The sequence below is a fragment of the Sitodiplosis mosellana genome, unplaced genomic scaffold (genome assembly GCF_009176505.1).
Source record: "Sitodiplosis mosellana isolate CC-2019 unplaced genomic scaffold, AAFC_SMos_1.0 Smas_scaffold_5, whole genome shotgun sequence".
NCBI lineage: Eukaryota > Metazoa > Arthropoda > Insecta > Diptera > Cecidomyiidae > Sitodiplosis > Sitodiplosis mosellana.
Window position 1 is genome coordinate 1337691 of NW_022595248.1, and position 15743 is coordinate 1353433.

At 38.6% G+C, this 15743-nt stretch overlaps 1 protein-coding gene across 2 annotated transcripts; it reads left to right on the forward strand.

The window, feature by feature from the left end:
* The first annotated feature begins 284 nt into the window (after window positions 1–284).
* LOC129566862 (uncharacterized) lies at window positions 285–4543 on the forward strand. Of its 2 annotated transcripts, XM_055443158.1 has the most exons (8): window positions 285–1376; window positions 1495–1562; window positions 1699–1864; window positions 2461–2670; window positions 3108–3220; window positions 3655–3876; window positions 4110–4223; window positions 4308–4543. In XM_055443158.1, the coding sequence occupies exons 2-8, from the start codon at window positions 1557–1559 to the stop codon at window positions 4443–4445; spliced, it is 969 nt and encodes a 322-aa protein (XP_055299133.1). In that variant the 5' UTR covers window positions 285–1376; window positions 1495–1556; the 3' UTR covers window positions 4446–4543. The 2 variants fall into 2 exon arrangements, with proteins under 2 accessions (XP_055299133.1, XP_055299134.1); XM_055443159.1 differs by having other exon boundaries at window positions 285–1562; window positions 2461–2669; window positions 3143–3220.
* Window positions 4544–15743: the final 11200 nt, after the last annotated feature.

The window sequence follows — 15743 nt, forward strand, 5'->3', positions numbered from 1 at the left end:
GCGAGTGCGAATGATTACATAGAAATCATACGGCAGCGTTGCGAATTCTTGCACAAACACGAATGAACGAATGAATTATGTAGTCACATGTTCGCTGTCATAGCCGCATTTGTCGCATTCGCGAACATTCGAATTTTTGTTCTGAAATGCCAATGCATTCGCAGCATTCGCGAGGGATAAATCCCCTTAGTAACAACTGCCTAATTGGCAAACCGCGATTTGTCCGAGTTCTGCAGCTAAACCACAAAGTGATTCGACGTTTCTTATGAATGTGATCGATTGGATTGTGAGAATGTGGTTTAGAAAATAGATTTCGCATGCTCTTATCAAAGTCGAGAATTCCGTGACCATTTAAATGTAACTCAAGTCTTTGCGCAAATTTGTCCCTCCCATTCTATGTTTTTGAAATTTATTCGATTTTGGGCACACGTTCGAAGTCATGATGTTGTCATTTTGTCAAAGTCATGAGGCCAAGAACGTGTCGCATCGTTATCGACAAAAATTAAAAGCAAAAACCGATTTTACATCGTTTTTCGAAATCGAAGCGGCTTTGATATTTAAGCAAATGAATGAAGAATGATTTCAAAAGAAAAAGAAACAATTCAAATGAAAACAAAATTTATGAATGAAGCATTGATGAATTAGCATAAACTGCTGAAGTTGTTCCAACAGCATAAAATTTTATGCGGTTTTTAAAACATGCGACGAAATCAAAATGATGAATAGAAAGTGTCACTATTTAATACATACCGCCGAAAAAAATATGGAAATGATCGCATTTTTGAGTGTCTGTCGAAAAATGTGCCCTTTTATTATGTTCATCTTTAAGCTCAAACGCACGATGCAAATTGATAAATTCAAAACAAAAAAATTATGTCACACAAACAATTTTGGCAAACAATTGGTTATCTGGGAATGACGACCTTTTGCCAGCCGTTTGCATACGTATATGGAAGAAGTGCGTTTGCCCTATGAAGCATAAAAATGTATGAGCCAATTCAAGAGGTTATAAAACTTCGATGTAACAAATGTTCCAATCAACTCATAATCAACAACATGTGTTACGCTGATGTCGAAACATGCGGCGATCACGAATGTGCGTTACCGATTTCAGCCGCTTATTTTTTTTTTAGTATCGGAATAGAAATGACCTAAGCCCAATGCGATGTATCAAAATGGAAAAAAATGAATTTTTAATCAATCATTATCATTATGTACGAAACTTGTTTCGGAACACTTTTGATTGAAAGATACGGTTATTGGTCCATGGTCAGGTTTTTTCGCGCTTTTTTTGAACGTTGATTATTCAACCGAATTTCCGATCGGTGTTGCTGTGGCCCCCTTCATTTTCTCTTTCACACACCCGCATTCCAGTGGTAAGCGGCTAACCCAAAAACAGGAGATTGATCGAACATATTTGATTTCTATTGAGTTTTTATGTAAGATTCGATTTTTTTTCTCGATTGCTCCGATATTTTTGGAACGGTATAAAAGATCGACGGCGTGGTGGCTAAGTCATCAGTTTATTGTCGTTTGTGCAAGGGACTACATCAAAAATGAAGGTTCGTGAGATTTGGTGTTTCGTTTTGTGTTGTTTTGTTTTGATGAATTGAACTTAATTGAGTGATCAATATCAAGAAGTGAACGATTGGAATGTGTACAATATTAATACGATTGTTTTCTGTGTGATCCAATTAGGTATTTATCTGTGCTCTTGCTTTGGTAAGCTACGCTTCGGCTGGCTCTCATGGAGGCAGCGGTGGATATAACTACCCAGCCCCTGCACCTCAACCAGTTTATTCTGCCCCAGAACCGGTAGCTCTTCCACAATCAAACTACTTGCCACCGGCTCAATCCTACTCAGGTAAATTAACTCGGAGTATTCACAAGTGATCAATATAAACATTTTGATATCCAATAGAATGTGACTTTTGATTGATTAATTGGCAATTGAAATCGTGGTTAATTAAGCTAGAACGAAAAAATATACACATGAAGTCAGAATTGGTGAACTGTGAATAGTATGCTGTGAAACTACAAATAGATTATTCCAAATATATTGGTAAATTCAACACGAATGACACAACGCAAGTCACAAGTCCCTTACGTGGTTCTAGTAAACTAAATTTCTCACTTATACTGAAATTACCAATACATTTGAAAAAATCTATTAGTAGTTTGACGTTTCATCAATAGAACTTGTGTGCCTAAGGGTGCAGTCACACTAAGAAACATGGATTGGAAACATGTTTCCAGTTCCCCATAAGATCCTGTGTTATTTTGTTTCCACTAAAATGTTGCCTGTAAACAAAATTACATTGGACCTTATGGGATGTTTCCAATCCATGTTTCCCAGTGTCATTTGTATGTGTATATAATATATATTGATCGACTATGTTCTATTAAGGACTGTAATAAACTGAAGAAAAGAAGTGTTATTAAATGAGATAATCTTTTTAGCTCCTGCTCCAGTTCACCATGCTCCACAACCCGCTCCAGTTTACCATGCTCCAGCACCTGCTCCAGTTTACTCTGCCCCTGCGCCCGCTCCAGTTTACCATGCTCCAGAACCCGCTCCAGTTTATCATGCTCCAGCACCTGCTCCAGTTTACTCTGCCCCAGCGCCCGCTCCAGTTTACTCTGCCCCAGCGCCCGCTCCAGTTTACTCAGGTAAATATCAACTTTGAGTGTTTACAAGTGAATAATATTGAGAATTAAAAAATTTGACGATGTTCAACTAAAATGAAAGTGAATGCTATCAATTGAAAAAGAAGAAATGGAATCGAAACAAAAATGATGTGTTACTAATTGCGAAAAACTTTTAGTACCTGCCACAAGCTATGGTGTCCCAAGCTCTCCAGTTCCAGTTCCATCATTTGAAACCAAAGTTGTCAAGATCATCCAAGAGCAAGCCGCTCCACAACTACAATACGCAGGTACACTACCGAATACTCTTGCTCGATGGACACCATGGCTTACACATTCGCTTGATTTTCTCCGCTTAGCGATATAGCAAATTAAATGAAATTGTCGTTGCATTGGATAAGCAGTTTATGTTGTAATCGAAAGCGAATTGATTTGACGTTCATTTTTTAATCTCTTTTTAGCACCAGCTCAAAGCTACGCACCAGCGCAAAGCTACGCACCAGCTCAAAGCTACGCACCAGCTCAAAGCTACTCGGCTCCAGCACCAACCCAGATCGTCAAAATCATTCATGAGGTACATTTACAAATCATACATGAGTTTACTCTTACTTAAAATGACTCAATTGTTTGCAATCAACGAACAATTCTCAAAGCTCATTTTGAAATGATTTTCTTGCCTTCATTTGCATAATTTTGTTTATATTGACTACTCAATACTCATTCCGATTTCTATTGATAAAATCGATTTTGTTGATATAAAAGGTGTGAATGCATTTCGAGTGAAATGGTTTTAAATTAGCTATTTATAGTAATCAAATATAGACCAAGCTTTCACTCGCGAATTTCAATGATCTGCGAATTTATGTCCATAAATCATTCTCCTTTCGAACTCATCACCATATTAAACTAGATTCATATATGAATTTATTAGTTTTGTAATGTGATGATGATAATGAGAAAGAGTTGTACATAGGAGACAGAAAGTTAATAATTTATTCATTTCATTAGGTTGCACAAGCCCCACAATATGCTGCACCAGCACCAGTCTACTCAGCTCCAGCACCAGTCTACTCAGCTCCAGCTCCTCAATATGCCTCAGCCTACGCTGCTCCAACCTCAGTGAAAATCGTTAAGGTCATTCAAGAACAAGCACAATCACATGGTGGATTCAGCGGTGGATACGCACCAGCACCAGCAGGACCAGAACTTGGACCAGTCCAAATCATCAAGGTATGCATAATATAATATATAGTATATATAAATATAAAATCAATTACTTCGAATTCAAAGATGCAAAATTGTACCGAAGAAAAAACATATCGGATTTTCCATACAAAAAATTTTCAATGCTTGAGATTCAACGTTTTCAAGTGTCTTTCTTATTATTATCTATAAATAACCTACTGTAATGATTCAATAGAGAAGATTGTTCTATAAAACCATTTTTAATTATGTTATTTTAGGTCATTTCACAAGGATCAGGACACGGTCACGGTCACGGACACGGACACGGACACGGTCACGGACACGGACACGGCTCATACGGTCCATCAGCTCAACCAGAACAAATCATCAAGGTGAATATTCTTTCCGGATGTGTTTATACTAAATTGAACTTTCAATCGAATGTGTTTTAATTGTGATTTTTTCCGGTATTTTAGCTCATCCAAGAACCAGCTCATAACTACGGCCACGGCAACTTGGCTTCAGCTCCAGCCCCAGCACAAGTTATCAAGGTTATCAAGGAAACCGCCTCAGCTCCATCAGGCGGTTGGGCTGCACCATCAGGCGGATGGTAAACACTTACCTTCGATTAACTTCCAAGATATTAAAGCGATTCGTGTATGAATTGACTTTTAATCGTTGTTGATCTTTTGTTGTAAAAGTACAAGATATTCATTACATTTTGATTCGTTATTGCATCGAAATTGTAAGAATGTAAATAAATTTTTTTAAAAAATCATTTGCAAAAATAAAACTCAAAGGTCGTTGTACTTCTTTTTCAATTGAACGAATCAGATGATTCTTTCGAATTCATCAGTCATTATCGCATATTTTCACTCGCTCTCCTTGGTTACAAATATCCTTGGTTTTGCCAAATAAGAAAAGAAAAGTGTTCCGTTCGAATTATGAACGATTTAGTATTTCCATCCATTCAGTCTAATGGTCGAAGGAAAAAGGGAGCATGGCCACCACCAATAAGTGAAGATTTATATTTATGGTAGATTATTCGTGAGTTCTTCGTTCCATGCGATGGTTATCACTATCTGTGTAGCAGACCAAAGTGGATAAAAACGACCATACATAGTTTGGGTGCCTTTTCGCTTGTGCTTGCACACAATATACGTGTGTGCGGTTAGAAATGAGCATGAAAAGACATTTACCAATAGCCAGAAATAAAGGCAGAGAGAGAGAGAGAGAGAGAGAGAGAGAGAGAGAGAGAGAGAGAGAGAGAGTGTGTGTGTTAACACAGTTAACTGCCCAATATTTCTTTATTATACGAGCAAAAATAAATATGCCAAAATGATAAAGCGCAATTGTAGTTTATGTGTTCGTTTTTATAGCCATTTGTACGCTGCTCCTTTTTTGTTATCTCATCTCGTATTGTTTCGTTTGAAATCTTCTATTGCACGCTCCATATGTCACATTGTTTATGAGATTTTTCCCCAGTTTTTGTTTTGTTTGTTTCTAGGTTTGTTTGTTTGTTGTTTTTTTTTCCTTTTCGGTTATCGATAAAAAATCGCACTGCAGCAATCGATCGCATAATCGCTATTTTCCTCCTGTTCAGCTAGTATTGTGACGAGCTGATTTGTTTCACTGTCCAATTGTCTCTTGTGTGATGCACACAATCATCCAATCCATATATAAATCCGAATTGCGTATTTTATTTATCAAAGTGAGGTCCATTCATTTCACTTTGATTCGCACTCTCTTTCCCTCTTTTGGCTCTTCGATTCGCAGTGCACACGACACAGTCGACGACGACCATTCAGCAAAACCAGAAATTCGTGCAGATAAAAAAAAACAGCGAACAAATCAACTGAAAATGGTAAAAATGCACCCGTGGGACCAAAATGATCTATTCTCGGCCATTAACTCTTAAGAACTGCGCGGACAGATGCTAATATCTTTTACGACTAGAATTAATGGTCCAATTTTTCCCTTTTTACTATTTTTTTCCGTTGCGCTCTTCATTTTTTTGCTCTCTCATTTTTCGCATCAATTCGAGTACATTCGTCTTCTTGGTTGTGTCTGTGTGTTTGTTTTTTTTTTGTCTTCTTTCGTGCCATTTTAATATGTTGTGTGCTCCTCTCTTTTGTTCACTCTCTGAATCCATTTTATCATTTGTTGCAATACTCTTTCTCACTCACTCTCTTTTCGATTCTTGGGCGAGTAATAAATGTTGCCAGATTAATCTTGAAGAAGTTGAAAGAAGCAAAAATACATTTGAACCGAATGATTTGTTGCACTCAACGGTTGAATGAAGTGGAATAGAAAAGCGATATAGACTCGTGCAAAGCGGCAAAAAAGTCAATAATTTTATTACTCTGGCACGAGAAGACAAAGTGCAAAGCAGCATAAGTAAAAGAGCGACGAAAAATAAATGTGTGTCGAAAATAGATGATTCGAAGGAAAGTTCGAAATCAAATATAAGAAACCAAGTGCATGCAATAAAAATGACCGAGATAGGGGAAATATTCCGAGAGAAAAATAGCATTTCACCATAAAAAAACAACAGTAGAAAAAAGTCGCAATTAAAATCGAATGTGAGTATGTCCCCGGCTATTGATGCGTCAACAATGTGATGAGTGTTCCGTGTGTTTGTGTGTGAGTAGTTCATTAGCATATAAATCAAGAGATGACAAACGGCAGCTGATGTCCGCAAAATGATTAAGTGATATTAATTCGGCTGTCAAAAGACGATTCTCTTTAAATTGTATTGTTTGGGGCGATCACACATTGTGTACGCTGTTCTTTGTTTCGCTATGTCAATTTATATATATTTCGAAAGGAATATCGCATAATTTATCATTTGTTCTTTCGTTGTTGTCATCTTTTCTCTTCTTTTTTTTTGCGACACTCACATCAAAAGGAACAGTTTGGCCTGGGAACGAAGAGGTAAAACGAAAAATTATTTAAAATTTCGCTGTCTAGCCTAATGACAACCATTTCCTCTTTCTTCAATTATAAGCGCACATTAATCATTTGCATATATTCGTTCATTTTCGGGCTAAAATTCTTTCTCTCTTTCTGTTTCTCTCTCGCTTCACCTTTGCAGCATTACAGTCAATACTCGGTTCAGTTGGGTTTGGTTTGTTTCGCTCGAAACGTGTGCCGTTGTTGTGTTTTTTTTTTCTTATAAAGAAGTCGGCGAGTAGATCGCATTACGGTTGCTTAATATAAATTACATGCCATTCATCAAAATGAGAAACACTGAAAGCACACACACACACACACTCACAAAATATGACTGACTATGAATTATTGAACAGTTTCGACGCAAACATTGAACCTCGCCTGAAACTCAATTGAAATTTCGTGATCGCTTTATTCTTTGTGTGTATCTCTCCGTCTGACTCGTTCATTCAAAGTTCAGTTTGGGTTGAGGCGCTGCCTGTGTGTGCTTGTGTGAAATTCAATTCAACTTGATGAGGAGCTATAGTAAGACGCCCGGCAAAGCAACACAAAGCGTGCAATAATATTCAGTCAGTCATTCAGTCAAATTACTTTGTTTAGTTAATTTATTTAACATTTTATGTGGATAAATTTGTAATTGTCAGAGCTTGACATGTACTCAATGCATGAGCACTACACTTCGTTTCGTTTTTGTTTCGTCTCTTCATTTTTTTCCACTGTTGATTTAATTCCATCGTTACCGCGTGTAGCTAATGTTTTTGATGCAGGCAATATTTATGTAAATTAATGAACAAAACGAAAATGAGCAACGAAAGAGCCAACGAAAAATGATGATGATGATGAAGACGGAGTGGGTTTGAATGAAAAACAAGACCGCAGAGCTTCGCTTCGCTCCGCTCTGCGTTCTTGAGTTTTTAGTTACTTAATCTATTTTGTTGTTTCACAACAAACTATTTTTTGGCGCACTACATGAAATGTATTTCATCAAAGTAACTTTGAAGTAATATATTTATTTGCAAAATGAATTACAAGATCTTGGTTTTATTTCTTTTTTGAAATATACTGCTATTGCTTTAAATTAAATAAATAATATGAGCATAGAATCTAAAATCACTTTAATTCTGTTCAAGACTCAGAAAATATTATACGAAAAATTAATTTAATTTTTAAACAACATTTGATAATAAAAATTTGATTGGCGCTTTAAGATATTATGCACCTATTTGTCGTTACTGCCACTGTTTTAAATTAAATAAAAAATATGAGCATAAAATTCAAATTCACCATAATTTGTTTCAACACTCAAAAAGTATCTAGAGAAAAAAAAGAGCAGATTAGTAGCTCTACATTTCATGTAGTACTAAAAAAGAAGTGCAGAATAAAAAGAGTGTACTAACAGGCGTTGAATATTGTAAGTATGTCATAAACACGTGTTGGCCCGTAAGCAAAGCCGATGCCCGATGCCATGGAACGACACATAGCGTTGCTGCTGCGAACGTTATTACTACAGGTGGCAATAGCGTATTATTAATTAATCGCTTCGTTTCGTTTCGGCTGTTTAGTGGATGTGTGTGTGTGCGCTATTGTGTCGTGTCGATGTTTGTTTACATTTTGATGGATTGTCTCCTTTACCGCCAGCTTAAACGCCACTTACACAGTTCGGACAGCGCGATGGCAAGACAGACAACAACGACGAAGAGAAGAGAAGAAAAAACAACGACGACGATGAATGAACCAGCCATAACATGACTATTTTCACCTTTCAAAGTGTAGCGCAACGGCAATGAAGTTTCAAATTGTTTGAAGTGTTGTCACTTTTGTGAGTGTGTGGAAATGGATTGGCGGTAAGTTTATGCTGCTTCGTTCTCATGTCTGTCGGAAATTCAATGATCTTATTCATCCAATTAACCCAGATAAGAAGATGACAAGTAATTGGCTGGTAAAGGTGTTTGGCTTCGGCACATTCACTCACTCTGGCTTCGCTCAGCAGAGAGCAACGCGAGTACACGGCAATAATTTTAAACAATTTAACAAGGTTAAAAGGTGCTAATTCAAAATCAATCAATGTCTTACCATAACATTTTCTCTTTCTCTCTAACACGTTCCACCTCTTAGTCGTCGTGTGTTTTTCTGCGATAGGGAAGACATTTTGACATCTCGGTAAACATGCCGGTAGCTGAAACTTAATTTAAGAAAAAAAAGAAGAGCGAAGACGACGAACGAATGGCATTTTTCATTCCATACTGATTATCAAAATACTTTCTTGACATCATAATGACAAATCCATGTGCTTGAGTCTCTCTCTCTCTCTCTCTCTCTCTCTCTCTCGCTCGCTCGAAGGAAAAAACAAACCATCTCACAAAGTATTTAAATGGCAAAACAGTGAGCAGTGAATGCGAAGCACAGCAAACAAACACACGCTTTTCACGTTAATGATATCTCTTTGTGCGCGCTCTTTGCTCTGTGCCATTGTATGTCACTCGTGTCTCTTATCGTAAGCAATTAATGCTTAGCTACATTTAAATGCACATTTATACAGCAGCTGAATGTTGTCATTTGAAATGAAAAACTGCAAAATACTGTGAAAATTGAACTCACATCTCATTCTGGTTGCCGTTTGTGTGGTGTCGTCGCTGCCTTTTTTCAACTTCAGAGTTGTCGTGTGTGCGCACTTTTTTTTTTCTTCTCTCTTGTTGTTCCCGATTCACGTCGTAAATAAATAATGTGCTTGCGCTTTGTGGCAAATACACCTCAAACACACGATGGCTTGATGTGATCTTTCTCTCACTTTTCGTGCGCGCACAGAAAAAAACACCCAACCCAAAGTGTACACAAAAAACCGTGCAGAGCGAGCGAGTGAGTGAGCGATTGAATGGGTGAATGAAGAGGAAGAGAGAAAGGGAGACCGAGTTTTCAGTTGCTTTGACAGAGCACCAAATTACATTTTACAGCAAACAAAACACAACAATTTACCGACACACACCAGAAACTTAATGTCTTGACATTTGCACGCGATTGCTTTGAAACCTTATAAATTGCCACAGCATAAAACAATATTTATTGTTTGCGGTGCGCTGCAGCAGCGGCAGCAGCGCCAAACAGTGATGAGGTGGAAAGAGAGGATGTGCATTGAGGCAAGCTTGCTCGTATAAACACACAAACATACAAACATTTCACTATTTTCATCATTTCAACGAGATGCATATTCATTTTTTTTTCTCCGGTTTTGACTCCGGTTTTGTACTCTCGCTCTCATACGGCCAAAAGTCAAATGCAGGCGATAAAGAATTGAAAAGCGAATTTAACAACATATCACACGCCGAAACTTTTTCCACACTGCAAACAAGCACAACAACAGCAGCAGCAGAAAAAATGCTACGCAGAAATTGTGCAGCGAATTGACATGGTACAAACACACATTTGCCGCGAGATAACAGACACAACCAAAGAGAGCAAATGCGCGCACAGAGAGAGAACACGACGGGCAAAGGGAATAAAATAACACATAAATTATTTAGTTTTACATAAACAACTGACAAAATTGTTGAATTTAAGTCAAATAAATAAAAGAGAGGGAGACGCAGGAGAGCAAAAGCGCGCTTGAGCGCAAGTACACAAAAAAGAAGTTGGATTCGGAAAATATATGAGGAGTTTTGCAAAACTGCAAATTTCATGAAACGCAACGAAACAAAAGTACTACACACGACTATATGGAAGAAGGGGGAACTGTGTGAATATTCTCAATTCAACACACAGCACGGTGAAACAACATCATCTCGTGCATAAGGTCTTCGCTTTGTGTGTGATTTTTATTTCGTTGCCGCGAAGCAAGGCGCGTTGATGAATTTTCATTCTTTCTTCTTGCATATAGCTCGAAGAGGGTATTGTGCACGATCTTTATGACATTCGGTTTCATCGCGATTTCCGAATGCATAAGAAAAAGAATGAGACGTGCGGAGCGACACAGAGAGTAAGAGAGCGCGAGACCAAGAGTACTCGATATAATTTATGTACTCAATGTGTGCATTTAAATGCTCACCATTTATTGTCGGATCGTCGGATATTATCCCATTTACACCGACAGGAGAATGTTACTTACGTTCAGCATGCCGGTATCAGTTCAGCACTCTATCTTTCTGCGTGCTCTTGTGTGCATCGTCGTCGTCGTCTCTTCGCTGTCGTTTTTACATAATAAATAGGCATCGCACATCATTTTGCATAATTTAATCTATAAATAATCGCAAAACAACAGACGTTAAAGTTCAAAACGAGACCATTTATAAGGAAACATTTACATTTTACATGGTTGTGATTGCGTTTTCCTGTTAAAATCGCCATAGGTAATATTGTCAATGCGTTGTTCATTTGGTGTTGTAACAATCAGAGCCGCGGCGTACACACACAAACACAATGCAACTAACAGCGCATGCACATAGTGAGATAGTGTCCAAGTCGAACAGTTTATTATTCAGCCGAAGATTTAGAGTTGTGTCGGCCGCTCTCTCTCTCTCTCTCTCTCTCTCTCTCTCTCTCTCTCTCTCTCTCTTGGTCGCGAGAAATGAGCGAGGGAATACGTGTGCGGCAACAGCGATTGTGTGTTCTTTTGGCGGGATCCCTTGCCATATATCGTTGTTGCACCAAAGGCTCATTTTTCTCGCAAGTTCACGCTTCAGCATCTTTTGTTTGCATCGTTTCGCTGAATTCCTCCGTTCAGTGTTGCTTTGTTCCCGGTTTTTCTTTTCTTATTCTCCATTGTTCTGGTCATGCTTTTGCGAGTCCTGGCCGCTTTTTTTTGCTCTGTTCACGGTTTGTGCGCACAGTGACCGTGATTCAGGGCATCATTTTCTTAAGTCTTATCGAAATCACATTAATAAATAACCGCTCAAAAACAATGCATTTTTTTAAGCAATCGAGTGATTGCAATCGTTTGCATATATTTTATTCGTACACGAATTCGATCGACGTAAACAGAGAGAGAGAGAGAGAGAGAGCGAAAAGGCCGCGTGCACAATCTCGCACCGAATACTAAAACAGTGCGCTCTTGATCACACAGTTTGCCAGCTAGCTAACGTGTCTGTACTCACCTACGCCTCAGCCGTTAGGCTCGATGCACTCTCTCTCTCTCTCGCCGATATACACATATCTCGTCTCGATCAATTTCAGCAACCTCTTTGCAATTCTGTTCACACATATATGCCACAGACACACACTGAATATATTCTGCATTGTGTTACACTAACGCCAAGCTAAGCCAAAAAAAGTGAACCAAAATCCATTTTATTGAAATCGCGAACTCGAGGAGAGAGCGAGAGAAAGAGAGTCTCTTTTTTTCTGCATTTGAAAATCACAAACATGATGAATGCTCGCACATTGGTCAGGCGCAATGCGATATAATGCATATAAAAAAAAACAATAAACATAAAATAGTTTAGCATGCAAAACAAGACACAAACATACAATATGCATCCGAATATGTAGCGACAAGCACGACATACGGAATAACAACAGCATGTTCACAACTCTCGAGGCCGAAATGGCAAGCGATTGAGAGAGAAAGTAATATCCAAAGAGAATGAAAAAAAGTGCACACACAAAAATAAAAACAGCAGTCGCATGCAACAATGGCGCAAAACAGATATTGGACACACCGGTGAAATATGCCACGAAAAAATCGACACCAAAAATGAGAATGAGAAATAAATACAACACGCCAATTGAACTAAGCAGAAGGAAAGATAGAGGGAACGAGAGAAGAAAAAAAAACACGGCCGGCAATCGGTATAAACAATCAAGCCGGCCCACACGATCTGCTGCCTTGAAATCCGTTGCATTGCGATGGAGCTCGCGCGCATGTCGCGGTGTGGGCTCTAAATGAATTCGGACATTATTATCTGTCATCAGTCAAGTGATTTATTGAAATCGTGAGTATTTAAAAGGAAATGGTTGCTCACGTTTATTATTGTTTCGCGTATTGTTCTGTTGTCGTTTTTTTTAACGGTTCGGTCTTGTCTCGAAGAGGAGAGTGAAAAAAAGGGTTCGCTTAAGCGAATTTGCAGTTGTCGACGGCGCACAAATGTTTATTGTTGATGGTGAGTTATTGATCGCGCGCATTTGAACGAACGAAACGGCCAGAGTGCTCGAACGAAAAAGATTCTCATGTGTCGATTTTCGAACCATTCGTGATATCAATGCTATTCGCGAAACGTGCACTCGACTAAACACCTAATCCCTGAACATTCAAAGCTTCGACACAACAATTATAATGAAAACAATCAAATCAAGCGCGTTCTTCTGTTTTGCTCTTTGTGACTGTTTCTGGTTTGTTGCCGATGAGGCGTCGTAAAATAGCAGTTCATTAGTGTGCATTGCAAACACTCTGACAATTGGCCATAGAATTGCAAAAGCTGATTAGAAAAACACAACGAAAATTAGCCCGTTGAAAGAATCTAAATTAAATTGGCCAGGAGTAACGGGAATCAAAACATGGCTCGGTCCAAAAGAACGTCGCACATTCTTATTCAGTCGGTATGATAATCGACTTTTGACTCGTGACTTGTTCGTTCTGAGAAAACACTCGAATTGGTACTACAAACAAATTGCTTACACAGAATTGTGCAAATTCTCGGAAAATTCTTTCATTTTTCTATGTGTGCTTTTAATGTCGTGCAAAATTGATTTGGTTACTGTTGCTGTTGTTGTTGAAGAAGAAGAAAAAGAAAGAAGAAAAGAATGAGGTGCTTTTTAAGTGTGCACGCCATAATATTTTTGTTCAATTGATCTCTCATCAAGCGCAACGGGATGTCAGATGAGAAGCGTTTGATGTGTAACGACGACACTGAGTGTCGTGTCAAGTCTAAGTGATTTTGAAATTTGAGCACACCCGATGCGCTCGCACCCGCTCACTCTCCCTTTCTCTCTCTATCGCTTCGTGTGTGCCGAGGAATTTCTTGGATAGGCACTCGCTCGGCTCGCGGTAAACATCAACAAAACGTGTCGCATGTCATTCAAACCGCATTTTCATTCCTGTTTTTCGTTTGCAAAGATTATTTGTATAATTTTCAATTTCATCTTGTCTTTGTTTTCTTTTTCCACTGTTTGTCGCTTTTTTCTGCTCTCTCTCTCTCTCTCTCTCTCTCTCTCTCTCTGTCCGTGTGTTTTTCACGTTTTTTTTTTCTATTTCGTTGGTTGTTTTTATCCTGAAACTTCAGTGCCTGTCATATTTTCCGTTAGCATATTTTGCTGCTCACAGTCTTGTCAGTTCAATTTATCTACTCCGGTTGTGCGCCTCTGTCTGTTTAAACCGTACATTTTCCTGCTATTCCTTGTATCGTGATTTTTGTTTTTCGTTTTATTTTTTTTCGGTCATGTCACTCTCTCGCTTCTTGTTTTTCCTCTCGCAATATCTCTCTCTCTCTCTCTCTCTCTCTCTCTCTCTCTCTCTCATGCTTTCGGGCGAGCGTTATAGCCAGTATTTCAATTCCGGTTCGTTTCATTTACGAAGCGACAACTTATTGCTCATTTTATGCAATGTTGAATTGAATGCGTTGCTATGTATTTTCGTACGTTCGTTCATTGTGTGTTATGTTATTTACCAACTGTGCAGCGCGCGCGCGCTTGTTCATTTTCTGAGTGGAGTATGCTGCGCGATCTGAGAGAGAGAGAGAGAGAGCGCGACTCTGACTCTTGTTCCGCTCTCGACACATTGGCATCATCATCAACATCATCGTTACAGTTGTGACAAGTGACAGGCCATGGCAGCCCATTTCCCTTGTTACAACTGACAGGTTACTGACATCGCACTGTTTACAGGTAGACACAGCGAGGATATGATAGAGGCAACGCATCTGAAAAAAAAAGAGAAGCATCGTCAACGACGACGACGACAAAGAACCAAGTAACGACGACGACGACAACACCAGCAATAATAACAACTACAAAATATCAAGCAGCCCGTCAAATGGAGAAATATGAATGCCATCGAATGAAATGAATGAGAGAGAACTGGCGAATTTTGTGTGTAGGAACGAAATAAAAACTCGCACGTTTATTAAAATATTCCTGGAAATGTTCGAGTATGTATGCATATATTCATTTTTTGCGTTTCACGGCTACCGTTGCCATTTTGTCATGTCACTCACATTTTGCATACGTTCGTTTGCCAGAGTTTAACAACGCCAGTTGTTGTTGTTTTTCTCTTGCGTCTTGTTTTAGTTATTTATTTGCATTCGATTTCAGCCGCCAAAAAGAAAACGTACGAGGTGTTGAGAAACAGTTTTGTGTTTCAAAGCTTAAATGCGCCCGCAAAATGGCAAAGAATCATGTCTATTTTATCATGAGTGGTTAGCGTTCGATTGTTTCACCTTTTCAATTTATGACACGCTTGAACACTTTTAAACACTTTTCGCGCGTTCACTCAAAGCCACATTGAAATGCGCTGGTAAATTAAAATTGACAATTCCGTATATGTGAGTGTGTGATTGACTTTAATATCATTGACATAATTGATGATTGATGGATCGTCATTAATAATAATACATCGAGAAAACCCGCAGCCGCAGCCACAGCTCCGAAAAAGCGATGTAAATCAGTTCTCTAATCCGATTCCATTCGATGTGAATCGTTTGACATGAACAACCAAAACAGTAACCAAAGTATTTGTATTCATTGTCTGGTCTTACCTAATACCATACCATGAAATCATCAAATGAAGACAACCCCAAATCGATTTGACATAAATCAAATGTCTTTACTAAACACGACAAATGTAATTTCCAATTTGATTTTGTCTGCTCGCGCTTGTACACACCAAACATGGCTTTTGTTTGATCATCGACGAGATTTATTTTCATTTAGCCTGCTGCTGCTGTTGCCGCATTCAGTCAAAACATTTCATACCTTCCATATAAAACCCATAGAGAGAGAGAGAGAGAGAGAGAGAGAGAGAGAGAGAGAGAGAGAGA

Coding starts and splice junctions, on each gene's coding strand:
- LOC129566862 (XM_055443158.1), top strand. Junction 2,671..3,107: donor GCCCGCTCCAGTTTACTCAG/GTAAATATCAAC, acceptor ATCTCTTTTTAG/CACCAGCTCAAAGCTACGCA. Junction 3,877..4,109: donor GACCAGTCCAAATCATCAAG/GTATGCATAATA, acceptor ATGTTATTTTAG/GTCATTTCACAAGGATCAGG.